The 25993-nt window shown below is 36.7% G+C and overlaps 1 protein-coding gene across 1 annotated transcript; it reads right to left on the bottom strand.

Annotated features, from left to right (window-relative positions):
• Positions 1-1481: 1481 nt before the first annotated feature.
• On the bottom strand, positions 1482-25678 carry LOC116888836 (highly divergent homeobox-like). Its single transcript, XM_032890110.1, has 4 exons — positions 25468-25678; positions 12006-12213; positions 4836-4915; positions 1482-1783 (listed from the first exon to the last, which is right to left on the bottom strand). Exons 1-4 carry the CDS (start codon positions 25546-25548, stop codon positions 1658-1660), a joined length of 495 nt encoding a protein of 164 aa, XP_032746001.1. The 5' UTR covers positions 25549-25678; the 3' UTR covers positions 1482-1657.
• Positions 25679-25993: the final 315 nt, after the last annotated feature.

Genomic DNA, 25993 nt, shown 5'->3' with positions numbered 1-25993 from the left:
TGCCACAGAGGCACATGTACCACTATGTTCATGGTGGCCTCGTTTCTGATAGCCAGAACCTGGAAACAAACCAGACGTCTCCTGGCAGAAGAATGGATGCAGAAAATGTGGTTCACTTAAACAATGGAATACTACTCAGCTATTAGGAATGAGGACATCCTGAGTTTTGCAAAAAAAAATGGATGGAACTGGAAAATATCATCCTGAGTGAGGTAACTCAGACCCAAAAGGCCATGCATGGTATATACTCATTAATAAGTAGATATTAGCCAAAACAAGTACAGAATCCCAGGATACAATCCACAGAACTCAAAAAGGTTAACAAACGAACAGGCCCAAGTAAGGACACCTCCGTCCCACTTGGGAAGGGGAAGAAAGCAATTGCAGGAAGGAGGAGAGAGGGAGGGATCTGGGTAGGAAAGGAGACAGGGAGAAGAGGGAAACATGATCATGTATTGGGTTGTAGTGAGGAAAAGGACTGAAGCCCTAAGGGCCAACAGAAAGAATGGAACTAGGCAACCTCGGTGGGCAGGAGTTAGGGGGACCCTCCAGAATGTACCAGAGACCTGGGAGGTTAGAACCCTTAGATGAAATGCCCTACAATAGGGAGAGGGAACTTGTAGAGCCCACCTGCAGCAGAAAGACAGGGCATCAAGAGAGGGATGAGGTTGCCCACAGTCAAAAACTCTGACTCATAATTGTTCCTGTCTGAAAGAACTGCAGGCACAAAAATGGAGAAGAACCTGAGGAAAGGAGGTCCAGAGACAGGGCCAAATTGTGATCCAGCTCAAAGGGAGGCCCCAAGGCCTGACACTATTACTGAGGCTGTGGCGTGCTCACAAAAAGGGACCTACCATGACTGCCTTCCAAAAGACCCAACAAGCTGAAAAACTCAGAGGCAGATATGTGTACCCGATCAATGGACAGAAGCTGCTGATTCCTGTGGTTGAATTAGGGAAAATCTGGAAGAAGCTGAGGAGGAGGGCGACCCTTTAGGAGGACCAGCAGTCTCAACTAACCCAGACAACCAAGATCTCCTAGACACTGGGCCACCAGCCAGGCAGCTACACCAGCTGAGATGAGGCCCCAACACATACAGCGTCTGGTGGGGGGTGGGGTGGGGGGATATCCTCAGGAGACCGGGGGGAAGGTTGTCAGAAATAAAATCTAGAGGAAAATAAAATAACAAAAAAAATGGGTACCAGGTAGTCTTCAAGAACCTGCAACCAATGGACAATTAGCTGGGCACTGAAAAAAGAAATTCTCTCCTTAACTACTTATGCCTCACATGCTACTGTTGTGTTTATTTTGCTTGAGGCAGGTTTAATGCTGCCCAACCTGATTTCAAATTTCTGGATTAAACTGATGGCCCTGCCTTATCCCCACACATAGTCGAGGATTCCACATGTAGCCCTCTAGCAGCTTTACCACCATTTAAATGAAAACAGTCTTTACCATAAACTTCACCTTAATTGTTACTATGTATTGTTCTCACTTGCTGAACACCATTGATGCTAAAGAGCTGGTTTAAAACCACAACAATCAAATAAGCCAGAATTATGAAAGTGCCCAACATTTTGACTAATTTTCAAGATGCCTGAGAAAAATCAGTACAGAGGACCAGTCTATCAGACGGAAAAATGAGAGGCACTCTACTCTAACTTCCCTTAGTAAATTCAGATTTTGATGTTCTTTTTACCTTGTAATCCAGGAGAGAATTCTCTTGTTCTACCTCAGAATTGCTTATCATGTCACTTTCTTCATCATCGATAATTTCTATTTTCTGTAACACAAGCAGAAAAATCTTCACAAATATATATCAGATCAATACACACAAAGTATACAAATAACTCTTCAATATTTAGTTTGGTGACAGAGTGATCTAGGCTATCTAAATTGATTGAACTTTGCTAATTGTCTCCTTCATGTTGTACACAGCATGTATGTCAATCCTTGTATCTTTAATAGGTGATTGATAGCTCCCTCCAGTGATAAGAAACCAGCCTTCAGTAAGGGTAATCTATTTTAATCACACACACACACACACACACACACACACACACACACACACACACACACACACACACACACACACAGGAAAGAGGTTTCCTTTCTGTTCCAGTAAGACTCTTCCTTCTAATGAAAAATGTTAACATATGGTGGTGCATCCCAAAGGAAAATACAATGTCTAAAAATTCACATTTATAGCACTCCATTAGCTAGTCAATTGAAAGCAGACATCTATGATAAGATGATGAAAATTGCATGGTGATTTGTTCTCTTCATTGGGCAGTAACAAAGACAGTAAAGAAAGGACAGAGACAGAGAGGCTCCCTCAGCTTCAGAATTAGTACACAGCAAAGCATGTGCAGTATCTTGTGCACAGTACGGACTTAAATATCTGTCAAAATAAACAACCCAGAACAGTGTTGATGAAAAGAATGACCAAGAAGCTCTAATCAGGAGGGCAGAGCAAATTCTTTAATGAGAAAGCCTTTCTGCTTTGAAAAAGAAAGGAAAAAAAATAATATCAATTAAAATATTTTCCTTTGTATGTAAAAATGTAGTTAAGGTAAAACAAACTGGATGTTAAACATTTAAACACTAACAACCCAAAAGAAAGTTTCAAAAGGAGGAAACTAAACCTTATTTAGTCACTAGACAGTCTCTTAAGAACAAGCACATTAATAACATCATGTTGTAGGTAGAATATGAAATTAGATTTCTTACACACACACACACACACACACACACACACACAGACAAACTTACAATGATCATACTTGGTATACTGCTGCTGAGGATAGGACACCATCACAGTGTTTCTGACCTGAGGTCTATGAGTCAGAAGGACAGCTGCAGTGACACCGCCTTCTCCCACTGCATAGACAGTAGCCTAATGTTTTGCTTCCTATTATAATCACTATAAACTTAAGTCTTAATCACATCATACTTCTTTGTTTTAAGGCCTTAGATTTTCTACCTATTTGATTGTTTCTTGGAAAATGGAGCTAGGCATTTAAGAGAAGAAGGTCCCCGTGGCCACTGTATAGATTGTGCATATAAATAGATTTTATATGTCTCGGATTTGTCATCCATGACTAATAATTGGGGGCACTCAAAACTTACAGGCAGAGGAGATCAACCTTTGAAAGTTTGAAGTTTTGTCTCTGAAAATCAATTGTTCTTGAAAAATGAGGTGCCTAAGTGACTCTGAGTCATACCTCACGGCTTCATTTGTTATTTTCAGCTGTCTGCTGCTGATGAGATGCGATGCAGAGAAATTCAGGCTAAAAATGAACACATCTTTAGGGGAAAAGATATCTCAATTGTAAATAATTGTTTATAGTTTATACACTATAATTCACATCTAGAGAAGGAGATATTTGCTGAGATTTAAAATATTAGGACAGTTCATTGTGGAAAACAATGATTACTAGCTACTTGAAAAGAAAATGACTGCCTCAAAACCAAAGCTAACTTTTCAGTGTGCCTGTTGAATTTAGTGCTTAGAAGAATCAAACATGGACTTAAACTGGGATTTAAAAAGGAAAAAAATACAATGGAACGTAATCTAGAAGTCTATTTTATATGTAGAAAACGTTAGATATTGTTGACATTTAACATTATGAGCCCAAATGTATATTTCATGCGCTCTGTTTTCAATGAAGAGGTGCTCAGGATTATAATGTCAAAGAAATTATGTTTGTGATAGAAGCCAGAGTAAATTGTGATGTCATAGCTACTTTGAAACAGAAAAAAGGGCATTATAAGGTCTATTTTAATGAGAATCACTCATAGAGCATTGACTCAAAAGCAAAAAGAAAACATGACTCCACTTCCTTCTGCGTCTGACTCGGTTTTATACTATCTTGATTCCTATATAACTTTACTTGGCCAACATATAAACAAATTCTGCTAAAACAGCTGCTAAGGGAACATTGCTACATGTTTATATTTTTACAAAACCCAATTTAATCCACATACAGCCTGTCCCTGCTGCTATTCAAATTCTTAAAATACTGCCTTTCGATCTTTGCTCTGATGTTGAAAGCAATAAACAGAGTCCAAGTTAACCAGAAAAAAAAATTTTCCAAATAGATAGTGCAATTGTTTGTACATGCTTGGCCCAGGGAGTAGCACTATTAGGAAGTGGATTCTTGTTGGAGTAGGTGTGTCACTATGGCCATGGGGTTAAATACCCTATTCCTAGCTTCCTGGGAGTCAGTGTTCTGCTAGCAGCCTTCAGATGAAGATGTAGAACTCTCAGCTCCTCCTGCACCGTGCCTGCCTGGATGCTGCCATGTTCCTGCCTTGGTGATACTGGACTGAACCTCTGAACCTGTAAGCCAGCCCCAATTAAATGTTGACCTTTATAAGAGTTGCCTTGGTCATGGTGTCTGTTCACAGCAGTAAAACCCTAAGACTAAGCTAGGTATGGCCTGAACAGAGAAACCCTTTGATATAAACACCAGCACTAACAAAGGCTTCCTTCATGATCTCCAGCTAAACTCCATTTCAATTGTGCCATCTGCCCAATGGAATCAATCAGCTCCACACTCAGTGTGTTGAAGAAAATAACTTGTTATGTATAAAATATGTCATATTTGAACTATTACGTTTTCAAAGTTGGAAATCCCCAAAAGTTAAAAAAGGAAGTATTTGAAATTACCTATTGAGTAGTGAAAGAGATATTAAATTCATACAAACAAGTTCTGTTTGGGTTTATAGAGTAAAGCAAGACTTTATCCTGACAATACAGATGTTGTCATCAACTGGCACTGTGTCCTTGAAATCCATCCTGTAATGAGGAAAGAATTTCAAATTGTACATACCACATTATCTGCGGATACTGCCTGATGCTCTTCATCCTTATGTGCCCTGGCTTCATTTGGGATTAGTTCGTTGGACTCCTCTGTAGGGAAAAAAAAACAGTACAGTCTATATCTTGTATCTCAAAACCTTAGTATATTTTTTAAAGAATTCTTAATTTGTCTGTTTTGCCAAAACCATACACATGTCAAAGCACAAATGTGCATTTTTTAACTTTATTCCTATTTATTTAGTCATATACATTTTCGTTAGTTATGTAAATGGGTAGAAATATACGAATGACCATCACTCTGCTATTTATGACAGAAAAGATGGGAGAAACCTGTATCTTCAGCAATGAATAAATACAGAAGTTACCTACGAGGTAAGAAGCTGCTAAAAATAAAGTATTATGAGCTACTTGCAAGTAAAAAAAAAACTGAAACATAAAATTTATGGTGTAGGTACACACAATCTTATATCTGTAAAATACACACACATATGCATATATATATGTGCATATACAAATATGTGTGTGCTTCATAAGTAAAAACAAGAGACAACACTATTTTTTGAACTATTGTTTCCATTATTATCCCTGGATAGAATTATATAATTATAAATTAATTTTACTTTTATTTTTAAGTTTTTAAATTTTGTTCAGTTAAGCATTTTCTACAATAGTACTCATTTTTCTTTTCTTTTTCTCTGGTGGATAAGGTCTTGCTACATAGCCTTAGCTGGCAAAGAACTCACTGTATGGAGGAGATTAACCTTAAAGTTTCAATAATTTTTCTGTCTCCGCATCCTTAGTGGTGGGTTTTCAGGCCTTTTCCACCACGCCTGGCTTTGCTTATTATAATAGGACAAAACCAGCAAATAGTTTCTCAATAAATGGTATAAAATGTTAAATGCAGATTTTCACTTGTATTAAAAAGCAGGATCATTTCAACACTTGTATACACACATCTTTGTGCATCTTATATGTATGCAAAGAGATACTACTCATTAAAGTATCCCTTTGTTCTGCTTATAGAAGGTTATTCTCTAAGGAATAAGATTATTTCTGTCCCCATAGTATTTCCAAATATTTTCAACAATGGACATGTATTTTTTTTCAGATCAAATCCATTATTTTAAAATAGAAAATAATAAAACAGTGAGAGATAAATTAATTCAGAGAAACTACTCTACAAAAGTTTGTCTGTGATAAGGTATGGCAAGTGTCTGCTTCAAGACACTGGGTGTGTCTACATACATTACCCCTTTGCCCTTTTAGTTTGTAATATTCTCACTCAGATGCTTTAAAATAGAGTAGGAATGTTTATCTCTGTGCTTCTCTTTTCTACACAGCAATTTCATAGATATTATTGGATAAATACTAGTAAAATTTCTCAGATCCTTGGTAAATAACATTTCAATTCAACTTAGAAAGCTGAAGAAAAACATACATCATCCCTCCTAAGATTTTCCTACTCCATTCATTCCCATGTATAAGCATGAAGAAGGATTAGGAGAAATTCACTTTTAAGAATTGTTTATGAGAATTCAAGTGTGTGATATCCAAGAAAACTTCAGCAGAATTTTAATACAATGCTCCGTATAAATTCAATTTAACTTTCTTATCTCTACCATATATTTTAAATTAAATTTTATTGTATGTACTTGAGGTATATAACACAATATATATGTATATAGCAAAAAGATTGCTACAATGCAACAAATTAACATATTTATCATCTCACAGTTTCCCATCCCCCAGGCGACAGCTGCTATCACCACTTATTGAAAATCCTGAATACACAATACACTATCATTAACAATGGTCTTCATGCTTTTTATTAGATCTTTCTCCTTATTCATCACACACATTGTAACTTTGTACCCTCTCAGTTCCATCTCCCCATTCTCCTACCCCATTCAAAAACCACTCTTTTATTACATTTGATATATTTGACCTTCCTTGCCCTGTTATTTGCTGCAACATGGATGAACCCAGGGGATATTATCTAAGTGAAATAAGCCAGGCATAAAGGAAGAAAGAAAATAAATTGCATGATATCATTTATTTGTGAAATGTAAGAAGAGCCAATTTCAAATTTTATAAAAACAATGATTCCTAGACAAAGGAAAGTTTACCTATTCATTAGTGAGACATTTCGAGTCACAGACATTTCAAGTCCTACATAATCAGTGATGAAATGAAATGGAAAGAGGGAAAATTGTCATTAGATTTAGCTGCAGTTCTGATATTAGGAACAGTGGTCTCAGAAGAGGGGTTATATTGCTCATCAACAAGATCATTACTGGCTCTATTCCTTATAGGATTGCTGTACATTCTTCTTCAGATTTACTCCTAGCTTTATACACAGTTCCAGTTCACGGACAGCTTATTTATGTATGGTTTGATTATTTTAGAAAATTTATATAAAAGCTATTTTGAGGTTTCTGAAATAAAAAGGTGTAACATGATACACTAAGTAAGGAATGTTTTCTTCTGCATATAGATACTTTCAATATTAGCAAAAGTTTGAGATATAAAAACTGTCAGTGTGTCTTGGTAATTATGCACACACACACACACACACACACACACACACACACACACACACACACACACATACAAGGGCAGCTTTGCTAATTGAAAATAAAAAGTAGAATTAGTCAATGAAAACTACAGAGGGCACTCTATGTGGCAACTTAAGCCATAGAGAATTATCTTTGATACACACCGATATACCCCACATACTAAGATCGTCTATTAAACATGCACTTCTAGAAATATAAGGTTGTAAATATTATTTGTTTTAAACAATTTGATTGTTAGGATAGTGAAAACCTTTAAATTTTTCTCAGATTACCCAAGTATTATTTTTGCTAAAGTCTCCAAATTGTAAGAATCAATTGTACCATGCCTATTTTTACTCCATCCCAGGAAAACAAAAAAGAAATGGGGTGAAAGGATGGTCAAGTACAAGGTAGAACTGAGGTGATTCAGAATGTCTGTGTCGAGTACCTACATGCTTGGTCAGAAACAAAGGATCACTTGTAAAACTGTTAAAGAATCATGCATACTTTTTGTTAGCTGGCAAAGACTGTGTCCTTTTGCATTTTGAAGGATAATATTTTTTTCCTTGCAAAGACACTGAAAGAAAACTATATACTGTTTTCCTGTGTTCGTTTTAATGTGTGTTGTAATATGGAAGCACTAATTTAAAGATATTTTCCCTTTGAGATAGTTAAAACACGGCAATCTTTTTAAATGAACAATTGTGTTTAAGGATTCTGAAATGTAGTTGTTATATTGAAAATATGTCTACTTCTCTTAGAGGGAATCGATGGATATCTCAATGTAAACACAATCAAGCTATATTTTCACGATCTGGAAGAGAATAGGTCAGTGTATTTCAGAGGTAGGTTTTAGTCTCGGCCAGATGACACAACTAGTTCTTACAAATGGGTCACATAATCAACACAGTCAGATTAGTATTCTCCATCAATAAAATGAAGAAACTGTACAGATCTAGTTGGAAACAGCACCAAAAGGGCTCCTTCCAGTCCTTGAAAATGCTTTTCTGCAGCAATTTCTGAGGAGAATGAAAAGGTTACTGCGTGCTTGTAAAAAAACAAGCCACCGGGAGAAATTCAAGGCAACTGCTTACTTCTCATCATGTGTTTTCTGATTCATACATTAAATTCTCTCTCTTTTTTTTCTCATTAGGTCTTGATTACTATGCCAGCTATCTAGACAACACACTATTATATGACAAAGGACCCTAGTACAGGAGCAGCAGTTTATTAAATGGGGACCATTAATGCAGACTTTAAAATTAACATTCGCCGTTTCCCCCATTAAGTGCTTATTTTCTAAAATTCTGTTTCAGAAGTGGAAGTGGCAGTTGGGAATGGAACTGTGCACTCAAGGGCCTATGTATCAGAATAGTTCCTCACAGCAATCCTGTCCTTTCAGAGACACATACAAACCTTCTTCCCTGCCCACTTCAAATAGCTGTAGGGCATTAGGCTCTAAAGACCCCATCATATAATTATTGGGAATAACTCAAGGACCTGCAGGTGCATATTATTTTGGAAAGACTGAAGATAAACATACAGTTACTGGACCAACTATATGAGAGCAAATGACCTTAGAAATCATGAATCACTCATTTTCCCGATGATGTGTAAGCCTACATCAGTTTTCCTATACCCTAAGCTCCTTTATCATTTGCAACCATAGATGAGGGAGAGAGAGGGAGGAGGAAAAGAGGCAGAAGGAGGAAGAAAGGAGAGGAAAGACAGAGAAGGATGGAGAGAGAGAATATTCAGATTTGATAATTTTTCAAACACCTGGATTTAAAATTCATTGCCCTCTCCACAGTGACAGCTTTTCTATCCCTTTCATTATTCTACCCATTACAATTTGCCTGCCTGCCCCCTGGGCATGCAATTAATTGCTTTTGCAAAGAACCTCTTAAAGACTGATTCAATGGCCTCTCCTTTCTACTCAATTTCTATGAGATCATTGAGATAATGACCCCTCTTATTTCTGAAATCTTTTTCTTTCCTTGGATTTAGTAATGGCATACTATCTAGTTCTGTTGTTCGTGAATGTTCTTTCAGTGTCTAATTTTTTCCTGGGGCCCCAGAATGTAAATATTTCTCCCCTTCTCCATTGTCTTGTCTTGTTTTGTTTTTTGATTTTAATTTTCTCAATTAAAACTCTACTTCTGTGGGTAGGTACTAATTGGCCTCAGTTTGGCAGATTACTATGTTTCTTCTTTTGATTTAAGAGCTCCAAACCAACATTACCCAACAGTTCTCTATGTCCTGCTATTATGTAAAATTCAGAACTGTAAACTGGATTAATCTTCCTAATGATAGTCTATTTAATGTGCTGGCAATAAAAATTTTGAAAAACAAATTAAGGAGGAAACTGTGAAAAGACATATAGCTAAATAATTTTACCATTTGTCTAGAGCTAAAAAGTAAAGCTTTACCAGCTATTATGAAATTTTATAAAGTCACAGTTTGAAAAGATTAATGTAACACAATATGAAGCTTATAATTTTCACGTTATATGATATACATATGCATACCAACATATTTTATTTTTAAAAGCTTCACTGCAACTAAGTAAAGAATGAATTATGTAATAAGCAAGTGTGCACCAATTGCTTAACTATTTGGAAAAGTAAAATTGGGTATTTTCCTCATACATCTTAAGGGGAAGTAAATTCCCAGTGAAATTATTATACAATTTCTAAACTAATGTAATAAGGATGTCCAATATATGAGATTCCACATCGATAGGGCAAGAAGAGACTATAATTAGGACTGTAAAGTCAGAAACCATAAAGGAAAAATACTGTTATATATGACAATGTAAAAATTATATGCAAAACTACCACCAAAAATCCCAAACAGGAGGTGGTATCAGCAGGATCAGGAGTAATGAGAACTTATAATTCAAAATAATCAAATTCAAGTGTCACCACTTCAATAATACATCTGTGTCCCTATATAATATCACTTTGATAAACCTATTCCGTTAATATGTTGTTTATTTCCTTAATCAAAAGAAGAGATGTTCACCCTACTTTTCAACCTAGGGTGTTAGTGTTTCCCAGTGATCCAGAATTCTCTCTACACTGGAGCTTCTGAAGTATCCTAAGTAATTGGCTAACATTCTAGAGCTCACAGAAAGACGGATAATAGCACAAAAGGTAGGGCTACTGCCAAATTTCATTATTGTCCTAATTACTAAAATTAATTTTGTATAACCAGTAATTATCCTAGCCTAAAATCTTATATCCCACAAATAATGCCATCCTTGAAGATGACTAGTATAAAAAAGCAACAGTTCCGGGTACTGGCAGGTAAAGGTTGAAGGCTCAAGCATTTAAGACCAATCTTTAAGAAGTACAGTGAGTTCAAGGCCAGTTATCTAAAAATGTGTGCTGTGTGTGTGTGTGTGTGTCAAAGTTAGAGGCACAATTAAACAAGGGGTTGGAGATGGCTGGTGAGTAAAGCGCATTTTATTGGCAACAAGCATGAAGTACCAAAGAGTATGGTCATCCACCAGCAATTCCAGCTCAGTGTATGAGATGGAGACAGAATTCCCAGAACAGGGTGGTTGGACCTGGTAAATGAGACCCCTGTGTCCATGGGTGTCTATGTACACTCAAGCACACCTGTACATATACATATGTAAAATAGACAAATAAACCAGAAACTAATTTCCAGTATTCTGAACTGATAGCAATGAAAAATAGAAAAAGAGACAAGTATGTAAATGAGTGTTTCTAAATTACTGAAGTACTAAAGTACCAAAAAGACTATAGATTTTATTAACAGATTCAGAAAAAGTGCATAAAAAAGACGCTTACATAGTCAGAAAGCAGATTAGTGTGCCTGAAGCAGAGGACACAAGGGACACTGACTAAACATGGGAAGGTTTCTGGAGTGATAAAAAATATCTAAAATTAAACTAGTGGTACAAATCCAGAAGTTTTACTAAAAATAACTGGATTGTGTATTTACAGGGAATGTTTTATTTTATGTAAATAAATATTAATAAACATTTTAATAAAATGGCATTTGGAGTATTTATTTCTATGCTTGAAGTCAAATAAAATATTCTTCTTGGGTAAATGGTATTCATCTATGCTATGGGGTAGGGTCTCACTCAGGGATGTATTGAGAGGTATTCTAAAGATGAGTCAGTTTAATTTCATTTAACAGGTGAAGAAAAGAGTCTAATGAGCTGAGTTAAATGCTATGCCCAAAATTGCACAATTTGCTAGAAGAAAAGCTTTGAGTGGCACCTAGTATTTCAGATCACAACCCTATTTTCATTATAATATGCCATAGTCTCTTTTGTTCAAGTGTTTGTAAGCTTTCACCTAACTGACTGAGCATGCCAAACATAATAATTTACCTGCTTCTTGTATAAGGACTATTGTAATAACTAACATTTTTAAAGTAGGGCATCACTATTGTGATGGATGAATGTTCTTTGTGATGACTTGATATAGAAGACTTTTTACATAGAAGCATTAAAAAATAAATGTGTTTCTTTTCAAATGCTTGGTCATATGTTTTGAACACTCTAGACTTAAAGTGCAGTACACTGAAAAGCAAGTAAAAATACATCAAATTTCCAAAGGCTGTTATTAGGAGGTGCAGTAAAGTACCTTGAGAGCTTGCTTCGGACAAACAGATGGACACTTCATCATTTCTGTCATTATCCTCTCCTACTTCAGGCCCAGCTTCCTCTCCTGGTGTGAGTGCAGACAAAGAACCAGACTCAGGCTGCTCAGAGAAATCAGCAGGGCCTCCTCTTGGAGGTGGAACTTCAATTCCCATTAAACGGTATTTTCTTCTTCGATTCCCAATCCAAGTCTTTGTAAGAGAAATATAAGCAATTTTAGAAAATCTGGGCATTAGAATAAGGAACAAATAAATGAGGCATAAAATATGATTAGAAAAACACATAACAACAAAAATTTCATTAATTTTTAGAAGTTTTTTTTATTTAAATAGACTTTCAAATGATAGAAGGCTATTGAAGATTGACCGATTTTGTTCTTGTTTTTGTTGTTTGTTTCCAAGGGAAACAATTCACCAAACATTTAAATCGGAAAAATGGTTGGTCTTTTTCTAACAAAATAAGGCTTATAGCTATAACTATAATACAGTTAGTATTCCACTTCAAATTTTACTCTTCATAGCGAAAAATGTGCCCTCTCTGTGTGTACCTGGCCTCAAAATACTTGTTTCTAATAGTCTAAATTTTTGTTTTTAGAGGGCAGCAATGGGGGGGTGGCAGGGAACACCCATAAGGAAGGGGAGGGGAGGGGATGTTTGCGAAACCGGAAAGGAATAACATTAAATGTATATAAGAAATACTCAAGTTAATAATAATAAAAAAAAAAAAAAAAAAAAAAAAAAAAAAAAATTGAAGATTTTTTTAGTCAATATTTGGGATTAAACCCAGAAAACCAAACCTGTTACTACTGAGCTACATCCATCCTTAGACTTGACTTTTGTTTTTTGAAACAGGATCTCAATCTGTCACCCAGTCTGTCCAGGAGCTCACAATATAACCTGTGCTCCCCCTTAAACTAAAACTAATCCTCCTGCCTTGGACCTTGCATTACTAGGATTATAGGTGTGAGAAACCATGACTGGCTCTAACATTTTTATCTTATAATAACTGAAAAGTCACAGAAAATTCAAAATTCAGAGCAAATTTTGTCTATTATTAACTTTGTTTCTTGTGACTTACGTCTTACAGAATTATAATATACTATTCAAAACAGTAGACTAGATATAGTGGTACATGCCTATAATTCTGGCACTTGGGAGGCTGAGGTATAAAAATGGCTTGAATTTGATGCTACCTTGGGATACACAAGGAGTAACAGGCCAGCCAGGGATAATTAGCAAGATATATATATGAAAACATTGGATATATGCCTTGCCCAGCTTTTGGCTATTTCATACAAAACATCTATAATGTATGTTTTCATTTTGGATTCTTAACAATCTGTATGAGATCTTTCATGTGTGTGTGTGTGTGTGTGTGTGTGTGTGTGTGTATGTGTATTCTATAAAACCACGGTTACCATCATGTTAAGCAAGTACTCCATCAATGAAATTCATGAAGTTCTTTTTTCATTTTCTTAATGATTAGGAATCTTAAACACCATTCCACATATTTATTTGCCACTCATATATACTCTTTAGTGAAATGTCTCTTTTCTAATTGAGTTATTTAACAGAATACCCAAGATAGCACTTTTAGAGTTCTTTAAATACTCTGTGTATTAATTTTTTGTCAGATGTGTGGTTGACAAATATTTTATCTCAGTGTATAGCCCAAATTTCTATTCTGAGTACTCTATAGCACAAATATAAAATATTTTTTTAAAATTTTAAGACATGGGTTGGGGATTTAGCTCAGTGGTAGAGCGTTTGCCTAGCAAGCTCAAGGCCCTGGGTTGGGTCCTCAGCTAAAAAAAAAAAAAAAAAAATTAAGACACTTCCCTCAAGTTGCTGGTCAGAGGTATGTCACCCTCAAACAAACAAACAGGGATATCACAACTTTGTGGTAAGACCTTATTACTGATCACAGAACTTGGGGAAATCAAGTTGATACTGACTAGGGAGCTTCCTCCTGGCCAGCTAGCTTTCATGGTACCAGAAGGTGTTATGCTGGTTGCTGAAAACAAAAAGTCCTCAATAGTCTTACTCAGCTGTGAATGCTGTGAACTACAATCATGGTCAGCATGGCTAAAGACTCTCTTATCACTTACATAGTAGTAGAGATATTATAGGAATAATAGATCATATTTCTGATTGGACTTAAGGTCTGCTCCATGGGAAGAAATGCATGCCTAGTTCTATAACTCTGATTAAAAACCCATGGGTCGGGGAGCTCACAGGTCCTATGGGTGAACATACTATTATTGTTTTGCTCAATGCACATAGCGTCAAACCATTCCCTAAATTTTTATCTTTCTACCTATAGATTAGTGCAGCTCCCAGATCTTGTTGGAGAAGTGCCCAGACATTGAATGGCAGTTAATACAGAAACTCACAAATAGTTAAAGTGCAGAGAATAAGGATCTACTGTTTGAAAAGCAACAAATGAGACATATATATTACACCCCTCCCTCCAGGGCTCAGGGAACATTCCAGAAGGAGGTGAAAAAATGGAAGAATTAGAAGTTTGGAAAAACCAGAGTGAAATAGTGTCCTCTGGCCACAACATAACTGCTGTACTCATGAACTCATGGCGGATGTAGTTGGATGCACAAGACCTGCATGAGCTCAAGCCAACCAACATTTCGACATGGAGTTGGACCAGCTCATGAACTCTGAGCTGAAAAGCTACTAATAGTTGATGGTTTCTGAGGTAAGAAAAGTGAGTTGTTTCTAAGTGTGAAGCCATAGCTAGGTTGACAGCTTCCTATTGACGGCTTTACATCCATCCTATCTAGCCAATACAAATTGTACTCAGTGGCTTATTCTTTATTTAAAGAGGACATGCAGCACAGAAATGGAGTGCTCAGGGTGGGAGAGGAGGTGGAGAAGAACTGGGAGGAGTAGAGCGAGGGATACTGTGTTCAGATTATACTGTGTTAGAAAAGAACCTATAAAAGAGGGGAAAAGAGGACATGGAATTGGGAGGGGGTGGATCTGAGAGAAGTTATGGGGGTGTTGGGATTAAAATGATCAAATACACCATATGCATGTATGAAATTATCAAGTAATTAATAAAAATGTTTGTAAAGGAAAATTTATTAATGTTTTTGATAGTGGGTTCATTGAAATGATCAGTGACATTGGCAATTAGACTAGCAATGCAAAAGAGACATGGCCCCATTATTAATATCAGAATTAAACCACAGTACATCACTGTATACTTTGTAGACACAAAATAAATAATATGGGGACATATAAACATCTCTGAACACACAATTGGATGACTTAGATAAAATGGAGCAATTCTTTCAAATCTGCAGATTACTGTACTATAAACAAATTACTTGAACAGTGTCTTAACTGTTAAGAAAATTTACTTCATCATTAAAAACTACCCTGTCAAGAAATCTCCAGGACCCCAAAGCCTGCAGATAATTTTATGTTTAATGATAAAAAGTAGAATGTAAACAATTATAAGTATGAGAGTAAACAAGATATCCATTCCGGCTACTTAACATAGAAGTGATTTTAACTTACATACCAATTAAGAAACGTATAAGAATTTATAGAGATCAGGGAGGAAGAACTAAAGGTCTCCCCATTTGCAGATTATATGATATAGTTTATACCGAAGTTCCCAAGGAATACTTCTACAAATAATAAGTAAATTCAGCAATATCTGAGAATACTAATCAACACAAAGAAACCAATTGTGCATCTGTATAGTAAAACTAAATATACTGAGCTGGGTATGGTGACATATACCATTTTTTAATTGGATTTTTTTAATTTACATTTCAAATGTTATCTGCTTTCCTGGTTTCCCCTCCAGAATCCTCTATCCCATCCCCCTCCCCCTGCTTCTATGAGGGTGCTTCCCCTCCCACCCACCCATCCACTCCCTCCTGCCTCCCCACCCTGGCATTCTCCTACACTGGAGCATGGAGGTAGCACATACCTTAATCCCGGCACTCTAGAAGCAGAGGCAGGAAGACCTGTGAGTTCCAGGAAGAGCCTGGTCTACATAGTGAGTTCCAGGACAGCCAGGGTTACATAAGTGAGTCCTTATATCAAAAAAGTAAACATATTAAAGTTATAATTAAAAGTATTATATTATTTTCTCTCCATCCCTTCTTTTTGTGGTGCTGAGGATTAAACTCGGCATGCATAGTGGGCAAGCTCTTTACCATTGCACTACACCCCTAGTCCTAGACTATATTTCATCCATCAAAAAGTATATGTATAAATTTAATAAAATATGTGTAGGACTCATATGCTAGAAACTACTACTGTGTGTATGAGTCTCTGTGTGAATGTATTTGCATGTCTAAATACCAATACATGTCTCATTGTGCTTGTGGAGGGAGGTCAGAGAACAACTTTGGGTGTCAGTGTGGTTTTCACCTTGCTTGAAACAGTGTGGTTATAGACATGTATTATCATCCAGGCTTTCCACTAGTTCTGGGTACCCAAACTCAGGTCCTTACATTTGCAAGGCAAATGCTTACCCATTGAACTAAGCCCCCAAGTCAGTTTTCTAAGGTAACAGTTTTGTAGGTGTAGAGTAATGTATGTACATCCACCCATTTAGGTGTGTTTGAGTATTATTTTCATGGGATGTTCCTCAGGCAACCTTGGGCTTTTTGTCTTTTTGAGAAAGGGTCTCACTATTTAACCTCACTACGTACAGCAGGCTGGCTTCATACTCAGGAAAACGAATGTCTCTGACTACCCAACTCTAGAGTAAAAAGCTGTTTGTCACCACATCCAGCCAGTTTAGACAGGGTCACTCACTAGCTTGAGGTTTAATGGCTAGGCAAGTCTCGTCTGGCTGGACTGATAGCCCCAGGGATTGGCCTGAATCCATTTTAACTGTTCTAGAATTCCAGGTGTGTATGTGTCACCAGGCCTGGGTTTTAAAAATCTTACTTTTCATTACATTTTTGTTCTCTGAGCATTTCATACCTGTATAAATGAAGTATGATTATATGTACCTCTCAAGCCCTCCTTATCCCTCTAATTTCCCTGTAACCCTCCTAATACATCTGCCCTCCCAGCTTCATGTTTCCTTTGTTATTGTTGTTAACCCACTAAATTTGATTTGTTTATATGCACATGAACATAGGTCCATCCACTGGAGTATGTGAAACCTACCATTGGCCATACCCTCAAATAATTCTTTTTCTCCCCATAGCCTTCACTTGCAAATAGTTTCTCAGTAACCGATGAGGCTTGGAAATCACCTCTCTCATCTCTGCTGGAATATTGGCTGGCCAATAGTACCTCTAGTAGACATACACCCATTCACTTTTTGTTTGTTTGTTTGTCTTTTCTGGGGATGGAACATGGGTTTCCATATTTATACAGTTAGCATTTTACACTGATAGAGCTATCTTCCCAGACCCTTCCTCTGTGTGTGTGTGTGTGTGTGTGTGTGTGTGTGTGTGTGTGTGTGTGTGTGTGTGTAAACTAGAATTTACTCTGTACAATAAAAGTTACGTAAATACAAAGCCATCATAGATACTTTCCAGTGTAAAGAAAAATGTGAGTAAGGTTACTTTTATACTTGATAAGATTTTTCAGAAAGAAAACATGCCTGGCGAAATAGAAGAACTATTCAGTTAGTTTAAGAAAGCTAACTGTTGTTTGTATCTGCTAGATTTGGGAGTAAGGAAGCAAATTCAGGAAATATAGAACTTAAGATGTATTTAGCAGTGTATACTAAACATGAAGTCTAAAACAAACATATTGTCTTAGATGAAAAGTAACCCAAGAGAAAATTCTTATAGATGTTATATAATAATTTTCTTAAATTGGCTAGTTTTCCCACTAAGGAAAAACACTAGTTTAAAAAGTAGTTTCCATTTCCCTTAATGTTGCTTCATTACAAATAAATTGCTAGACTTCAGAAAATCTAAAGAACTTGACCTTCTCACCAAAGCTCCTTTCATTTTATTTTTTGTCATGTTCTTTCACTATTTCCTATCTGTGACTACTGCTGCTTATGAAAATGTAATGCAGACCTCTTTCTTCTACGATAATCCTAGCCAGAGATCCTGTGTAAATGAAGGCATAGGCAACAAGAGGAAGATTCCTTCTATAGTGTTATTTACATCCTAAAACCTGAAGGAAGGAGAAGAAAGAGAGAAATCAAGTTTCTGCTTATCTTCAACTATTTTGTACCCTTCCTGGAAGTGGTGAGTCTCTCATGTATAATGACAAAAGTAAATACATAATGTGAATATTGGAAAGTATTTGAGGTTTTCTTTTCTTTTCTTTTCTTTTCTTTTCTTTTGCATACTAAGGCTCAAAATAGTTTTAGATGCTCCTCAAAACTAAACAGCAGAACCCAGAGGGGCAAAATGCACCTATAATGAGTTTCCAGACAGCCCAAGTTATATAGAGAGATTGCCTTCAATGTGTGCACCCTGAAGGGCAGTAGTTAAGGTTCTATTTCATTGTATAGACTAATAGAAAAATGCAGTAATCTTAGAAGCTACTATGATTTGAATATTAATGTTCCCTAACCCTATTAGTATGATTAGCTTCTAACCTGTAAGGTGACTGTATTAAGAGGTAGAGCCCTTGAGAGGTAATTAGGTCACGAAGGTGAATCTCAAGAAGAGATTTACTGCTGTTTAAAAGGAAAAACAAACAGATGTCATATCTTCCACCATGAAAAAGATAGTTAGCTGTCTAGAATGGGCCCTAGACAGACATTACGTATGCTAGCTGGCACCTTGATCCTGGATTTTGTAGTCCTCAAAACTATGAGAGGTTTGTTTTTATCACTTGCTTACAAGAACCCATTTAATGTTATTTTGCTCTAGCAACTTGTGATGGCCACTTGACTGAGTGAAGGGATACCTAGAGAGCTGATAAACAGGATTTTTCAGTTAAAGGGGCAGTAGCATTAGAATAGCTCAACTAAGGAAAAAAGATAAATCTAGCCCATTGAATACTTTAAGTTCCCATTTAGTCTTTTCGTGAACATTTCAAAAACATCAAATATACCACTCTTTAAGTTTCTACATTCGAGGTTTTGGGAGAATGTGGGATCTTTAACTGATTGATTGATTGATTGATTGATTGATTGATTTGCTCTTATTCCCAAATATTATTCCTAATAGTGGAAGGGCTGCTTATGTTTTGAGAATCTGACAGAAACAAGAATCACCTTTGAAGAAGGAACCTTCATTTTAAAAAAAAGTCTCCATCAGATTAGCCTGTTGGCAAATCTGTGGAGCAATTTCTTAATTAATGATTGCTGTCATGTTGGAGAGTCCAACTCACTGTACGCAGTACCAGCCCTGGTCAGGTCAGGTGGTACTAGATGGTGTAAGAAAGTAAACTGAACAGCCATGGGAAATAAGCCAGTAAGCAGTGTTCTTCCAGGGGTTCCGCTTCAGTTCCTGCCTCAGCTTCCAAGGATGACGGAGTGCAACCTGTAAACCAAATAAGACTTTCCACCTCCAAGTTGCTTTTGGTCAGTATTAAATTACAGCAACAGAAAGCAAACTTGGACAGTGGATCAGTGTCTAAGTATCGTATTCAGTTCTTCGCTCCAGATTTTCTTCAACCTAAAGTCCTTTCTGCATTCCAGCTATTGAATATATGTGAAAATAAATTTTGTCTATTTATATTAAACTCGATTACTTTAGAACTATCCAGTTTTTCAACATTTTTTGAGACAGGGTCTCACTATTTAGCCTGGTTGGCCTTAAAATTGTTGTGTAGATATGACTGGCTTCAGATTTCCAGATATCCCCCTGCCTCTGCCTCATGAGTGCTTGGGTTAAAGGAGTGTGTCATCATGCCTGGCTGTTGTTCAACTATTTTACATGATCCTCTTTGGCAAGGTATTTTATCGCTTGGCCTCAGATTTCTTGTGTGCAAAATTAGGATTTTCTGGTTTCCAAATCCTGTCCTTTTTAGGATGATAAGTATCCTTCCAAGATGCTCATCGATGGAGAGAATAGGATTATGTCTTTTAAACTAGAACAGGTATGAATAATTTCCCAAGTATAACAACTATTAAAAATGAGGACTCAGACCATAAATTTCTAATAGTATTGCTATTAAGCAATGTGAAAGTATATTTGTTCAGGTGTATATTATTATATAGTTCATATTTTTCTATATGATACACAAATGTGTATATATAAACATATATAGTATAAATTTCTGTCAGATATTTATTTGTTCATACCACAAATTTTACTGAATACTATACAGTAAGCATATATATATAGTAGTGAAGATAACAAGCATGATACACACACACACACATATGCATTGAAGAAACTTGAGCTTAAAAAATAGTAATGGTGATACATATAAAAGCAAATGCAAAATAAATATTTTGACCAGATGTTACAATGAGAGCCAGCTAGAGTATTTAACTACAATCATGTATTGTAGAGAAGATTTTTTCAGTCTCTCATTTTATAAAGGGAAGAAAAAAATATTGTGTAATAGCTGGGCACTGAATTACTCAGCAGCTTATTTCCTGTATTTGAGACAGTGTATCACTATATAGCCCTGGCTAGCTTAGAAATTATTATGTAGAGGACGCTGGTCTAAAAATTATCGGTATCCTCCTGCATCCTCTTCCTGAGTTTTAGGTCTAAAAGTGTAAATCAAATACTAGCCTGCAAATTTTATTATTTTAACCCTATTTTAGTGCCAGGCTTGAACTCGATGTGCCGTGCACACTAGGCAAGTACCCTAACACTAAAATATGCCCTCCCCTGAAGAGAATCACTTGACTTCTTTTTGTCCTGCTGGGGATTTAATCCTGGGCTTTGCAAAGCATAGTACTAGGCTTTGCTAGCACTTTTCTGGGCATGTAAGTGCTCTGCCTCAGTGCTCACTGGCTAAATTAATGTCTACGATAGATAATAGAAGCCAGCCTTGGTAGCTTTTATCTATAATCCCAGCATTTAGGAGGCTAACGGAAGAGGGTTGTTGTGAGTTCAATGCTAGTAACCTCAGCTACTTAGCTTAGACTATAGAGACTCTGTTTTAATAAATAAAACAAAAAAGATAACAGAATTTACTATATAATTGAAAAATTGAGGTCTGTTTAAAGACCTTTCGAATCTAGCCATGCTCCTCTGAAACTAAATGCAGTCTTAAATTTAAAAGTGTGCATGCATTTTTCCATGCAATTTAATTTAAATTTCACAAAATCAATTTTAAACATTTAATCATGTATTGTTCACACGAACGTTTGGTCATAAATGAGTACATTCGGACCTGTCCACCATAAACAACACACAGGTGGAAAAGGTCGGCATTATAACAGAATTATCACAAGATAGGGGGTATGTTACTGGTTTTTGAGTACTGTTCCTATATAATTTTAAAGGTTTTATAGAATATCTTCTGACGTAGGGCTAACTGAAGCTCAGAGACATTAAAGCACCTGCAAGTTCCTTAGGAAAGCTGCAATCTTCATACAGCACAGAGTTTTAGTATATGGTAGGTTCACCAGGCACAGTTGTTAAATGAATAAGTTAACAATAGACAGGAATCTAGAAATAATATTTCAAGTTAAAGAAGCATATGCATCATAAGTGTAATACTAATTAAAATCACATGAATGGTGTGCCAAGTTTTCTTCTCAGGCTTCTTACAAGTATCGTAATCTTTTCATATCTTTGTTTTTGCTGTTTGTAGTTTCAGTTACCAGTAGTCAACTGTAGTCTACAAATAGAAACATTTGTCTTGACTTTCATCAATTAGACCACAGTCACATGGCTTTTTATCATTGTATACAGTTATATTTGTTTTTGTTTGCTATCAGTGTTGTCATTAATATCTTGTAGCTAATGTAGAAACTAAACTTTATCATAGCCATGTATACATAACCTAAAATCAATATACAAAGGGTTTCAGTTTCAGAAACACACTGGAGGTTTTGAAATCCTCCCATGAATCAAGGAGGTAACTTAATGTGACAGAACAAGGAAAAAATATCTAAAATGTCAAAATTTTGTCATAAGCAAGTGTTGACTAGCCATTTAGAGCCTAAGGTCATTTTAGTAAACAGGAACATGAACATCCTCTGTACTTAACAAAATTTCTCCTGATATCTCAAGAAGATATTTTTGTGGTAAAAATTCTTCCTCAGAGCAATTTATCAAATATTATAGAAAAAGTCCTTTTAAAAGTCATCCTCTCTTCTCTTAGCCACCAACCAGGCAGCATACACTAGCTGATATGAGGCCCCGGACACAAATATAGCAGAGGACTGCCTGGCCTGGCCTCAATGAGAGAAGATACACCTAACCCTAGAGAGTCTTGAGGCCCCAGGGAGTGGGGAGGGTGAAGGTGGGGTGGGGGATATTCTTTTGGAGATGAGAGAGGGTATGGGATGGGGATCTGTTGGGGGTAGGGGGGGCAGACCAGAAGGGGGATGAAAACTGGACTTCACATGCCTAAAATCCACTGAAAGAATCCTAGCCATAAATCACCTTGCATTTGTGAAGTGTATATTTCTGAAAATAATCTGTCCTTATCTCTTTCTTTTGAAGTATGGGGTATGTTGGGTGTCCCAGGAAGGCCCTGAAGCACAAAGTATGTATTATTATCATTGGCAGATTAAACAGAAAATTTGAAAAAAAACTTTAAATATTCTACAGAAAAGTTAGAAGATAAATTTGAGGATACCTTACTGAATGTAGAGTAAAAAGAAAAAACAGGTTAAAAATGAGAATTACAAAGAGACAGTTGTATCCCTGTAAAGAAAGTAAGCAATTCAGATTGGAGTGAGTGACTTAGAAGATTCGGGAAATAGATCTTCAACATGACAAAACTGTTCTACTGTCAAATGTGTGGGGACATATCGATACAAAAATATTAGCATCAAGTACTTAGAAAAAAAGTAAGTAAGCAGACATGTAAATATCAGAAATACAACTTAAGAAAGATACTGTGGTAGCACACACTAATAGTTCCAGCACTTGGAAGGAATTTGTGGAAGGTTCCAGAAATTCAAAGTTAGCCTAAGGCTACATGATGAATATCAGACAGCTAGAGATACAGAGGGAGACCATGTCTCAAAAACCAAAAGTGAAAACTCTATAAATTATAAGTTCCAAGGAATAAAGTATATAATAATGGAAAACAATATTGTACCACACAAGTCAAAGGTGTCAAGTATTTACATCATAATCATATTAGTATTTGATAAGTTTGTTTGGAGATTCTAGCAGGGGAATGCCTTCTATAGCTTTCACAAAAGAATGGTCCACCTCTTTTGAGAATGGTTGCTGTCTTTAACCAAGTCTCTGTTTCAGGAGGAATCTATACAAAGTTTAAGGAAGGAAAAAATACCTGTATAGCTGACCAAATTGGCTGAATCGCCCCTGGTTTCTCAGGTCAGTTCACCCCAACAAGCCAATGTTAACATTGAATATCACATAACTAACATTAAGGGAGGATGAGAGGGAAGAAAAACGAACAAAGGTAAATGAAGATTAATGAAACAATGTCAGAAGACTTTTAAAGCCTTGGAACATACAGCAAAATGTAATAGACACTGGTAGACAAGAAAAAAAAAATGAAGTAGAAATATAAACAGGCTTGTGAGGACTAGCTAGATATGCCTTACACTTGTTCTCCTTCTAAAGTAATAGCAGGTTTAGCTGAACACAAGATTGACACAGGAAAACTCTATTTGTAGCTTCCCTTGCAGTTAGGTTATGACCATGTGACTAAACTGTAGCCAATTTGATGGAAGTGAAAGTGTTTAATGATAGTTTCTACAGTTTCTTTTTGAAAGGTAGTTGGTATATACACTTGATATTTTCTCTTCTCTCTGTTGTACATCTTCGAGCTATATATGCCACCATAATGGATCTTGAAGAGGCGTTGCACCACAGAAGTGGCAGAAAAATCACTAAGGCTACCCTAGCAATTTCATACTAGCTGTTGATAGCATAGCAGCTGGACAGAACTGTAGAGGTTTGTCTAAATCATTATTATCTTGAGTCTTTCTGGAACTCACAGATAATTCTAATAAATGTAAAACATCATTCACAGATGGCAGTAAATACCAAAGAGACTATCTAATTGAGTAAAAAATGTTTGAATCTAGCTACTGGAAAAGGTAGGAGGGAAGGAGTAGGGAGAGCTTTGCAAACAAATTGTAAAGAACTCACTATGTATATAATATAACTTTAAAACTATTTAGCAGTTTTAATAACTTACAGGAATTTTAGACAATTGGCCTGACAATACTCCCTACAGGAACCATAGCTTAATAAAAACCCTAGGACTAGGCACAAAAATCTTCCTTTTGGATGGTTGATCAGAGTAGTCTAACTAACTGGCAAAACAATACAGATTTTGAAAGTAGCCTCTCAGGTGGAGGGAGGGAGAGAACTCAGTGGGAGAGGGGATGAGGAAGGAAACAGGATGGATGCATCAGATGTAGGGAAAGCAGGGGAGAGAAAATAGAAATTGGCAATGGGCAGGGGTAGAGAGGGGCTGTCTATGAGGAGATACTAGCTGAGACTCCTAGTAGTGAGAGATATGGATCCTAAAATGAACACCTCCTGTAGCCAGGCAGGACTACTAGTGAAGAGATAAGGGCACCTACTTATCCACAAAACCTTAGACCCGAAATGTACCCTGCCTACAAGATGTGCAGAGACAAAGATGGAGCAAAGACTAAGAGAATGGCTAACCAATGAGTGGCCCAACTTGAGACCCACCCCATGGGCAAGAACCAATTCCTGATACTATGACATTCTGGTGTGCTTGCAGAGAGGATCCTAGCATAACTGTCCTCTGAGAGGCTCCACCCAGAATGGAAAAAGATGCAGAGACCCATACCCAAACACTAGATGCTCAGACAGTCTTGTAGAAGAGTTAGAGGAAGGATTGAGGGATCTGAAGAAATGAACTCCACAGAAAGTCCAGCAGAGTCAACTAACCTCTACCTTTGGGAGATTCCAGAACTAAACACCAACTAAAGAGCATACATGGGCTGGATCAAGCCACTGGCACATATGTAGGAGATGTGCGGCTTGGTGTTTATGTGGGTCCCCCAACAACTGAAGTGGGGGCTGTCCCTGATTCAGTTGAATGCCTGTGAATCCTATTCCCCTAACTGGGCTTCCTTGTTTGGCCTCAGTGGGAGAGGATGTGCCTATTCCTGCAGTGACCTGATGTGCCAGGATGTAGTGGTAATGGGGGAAGTGGTTCTTCCTTCTTAGAGGAGGAGAGGGAGTGGGTGGAGGAGGGCTGATATTGAGGTGTAAAGTGAATGAATGAATAAATAAATAAATGAAAAATATGGAAGAAAAATGTCTCCCACTATGCACATCTTTTCATGTCATTAATAATATTGTTTGTAGCACCCCATGCTGCTAGTTTCCAAGCTCTCATTTATGCTGTTCAGTAACTAAAGCATGAAAATTACTGAACATGTCTTACCCGAACTATTTCACAGTCGACATTTAATTCTGTTGCAACAGCTTCAATCTTCTCTCTACACACTGAGCCCAGGCTGGTCATACCATTGTCCCAGTACTTCTTAAGAGTAGCCAAGTCTCGGTCACTGAATTGAGTGCGGTCCTGTAGCTAGAAAATATATTTAAAATTTAATATGAGAAGGTAAACAGGGTGGGAAGTAACAAACTAAGTTCAATATATAACATTGTGACAGTGATCCAGGGATATTCTAAGACACACTTGTGCCTTTTCTTTCAGCTATCTGACATGATTTTTTTTTACTTGCAAAATTAGTGTGTTTAAAGGAAATACAGGTGTCAGGAATTCAAACTGACCTCCTAAGAAAAGGTACAAAAGGCTGGCATTCTTCACCTTTCTAGGCAATAATAGACTTGTAACAAAGAACTCTTATAAAGCCCAAAATGGTAAGAATATTATAACTAACAATATTATTTTCTCTCTCAAAATGGTGGGTCTTTAAGATCTCATATTTCTTTATCTAGATGTA

Source organism: Rattus rattus, chromosome X (genome assembly GCF_011064425.1).
Source record: "Rattus rattus isolate New Zealand chromosome X, Rrattus_CSIRO_v1, whole genome shotgun sequence".
Lineage (NCBI taxonomy): Eukaryota > Metazoa > Chordata > Mammalia > Rodentia > Muridae > Rattus > Rattus rattus.
Note: the sequence above shows the minus strand (reverse complement) of the source record. Positions and strands in the feature narration are given on the sequence as shown.

What these genes read in the sequence shown, in the direction of transcription:
- LOC116888836 (XM_032890110.1), bottom strand. Translation starts at nt 25,548, where the DNA reads ATGACCAGCCTGGGCTCAGTGTGTAGAGAGAAGATTGAAGCTGTTGCA. An exon ending in TCGACTGTGAAATAGTTCGG is followed by an intron (nt 12,214 to 25,467) that starts GTAAGACATGTT and finishes TCTCTTACAAAG; the next exon opens with ACTTGGATTGGGAATCGAAG. An exon ending in CAGTATCCGCAGATAATGTG is followed by an intron (nt 1,784 to 4,835) that starts GTATGTACAATT and finishes CTTGTGTTACAG; the next exon opens with AAAATAGAAATTATCGATGA.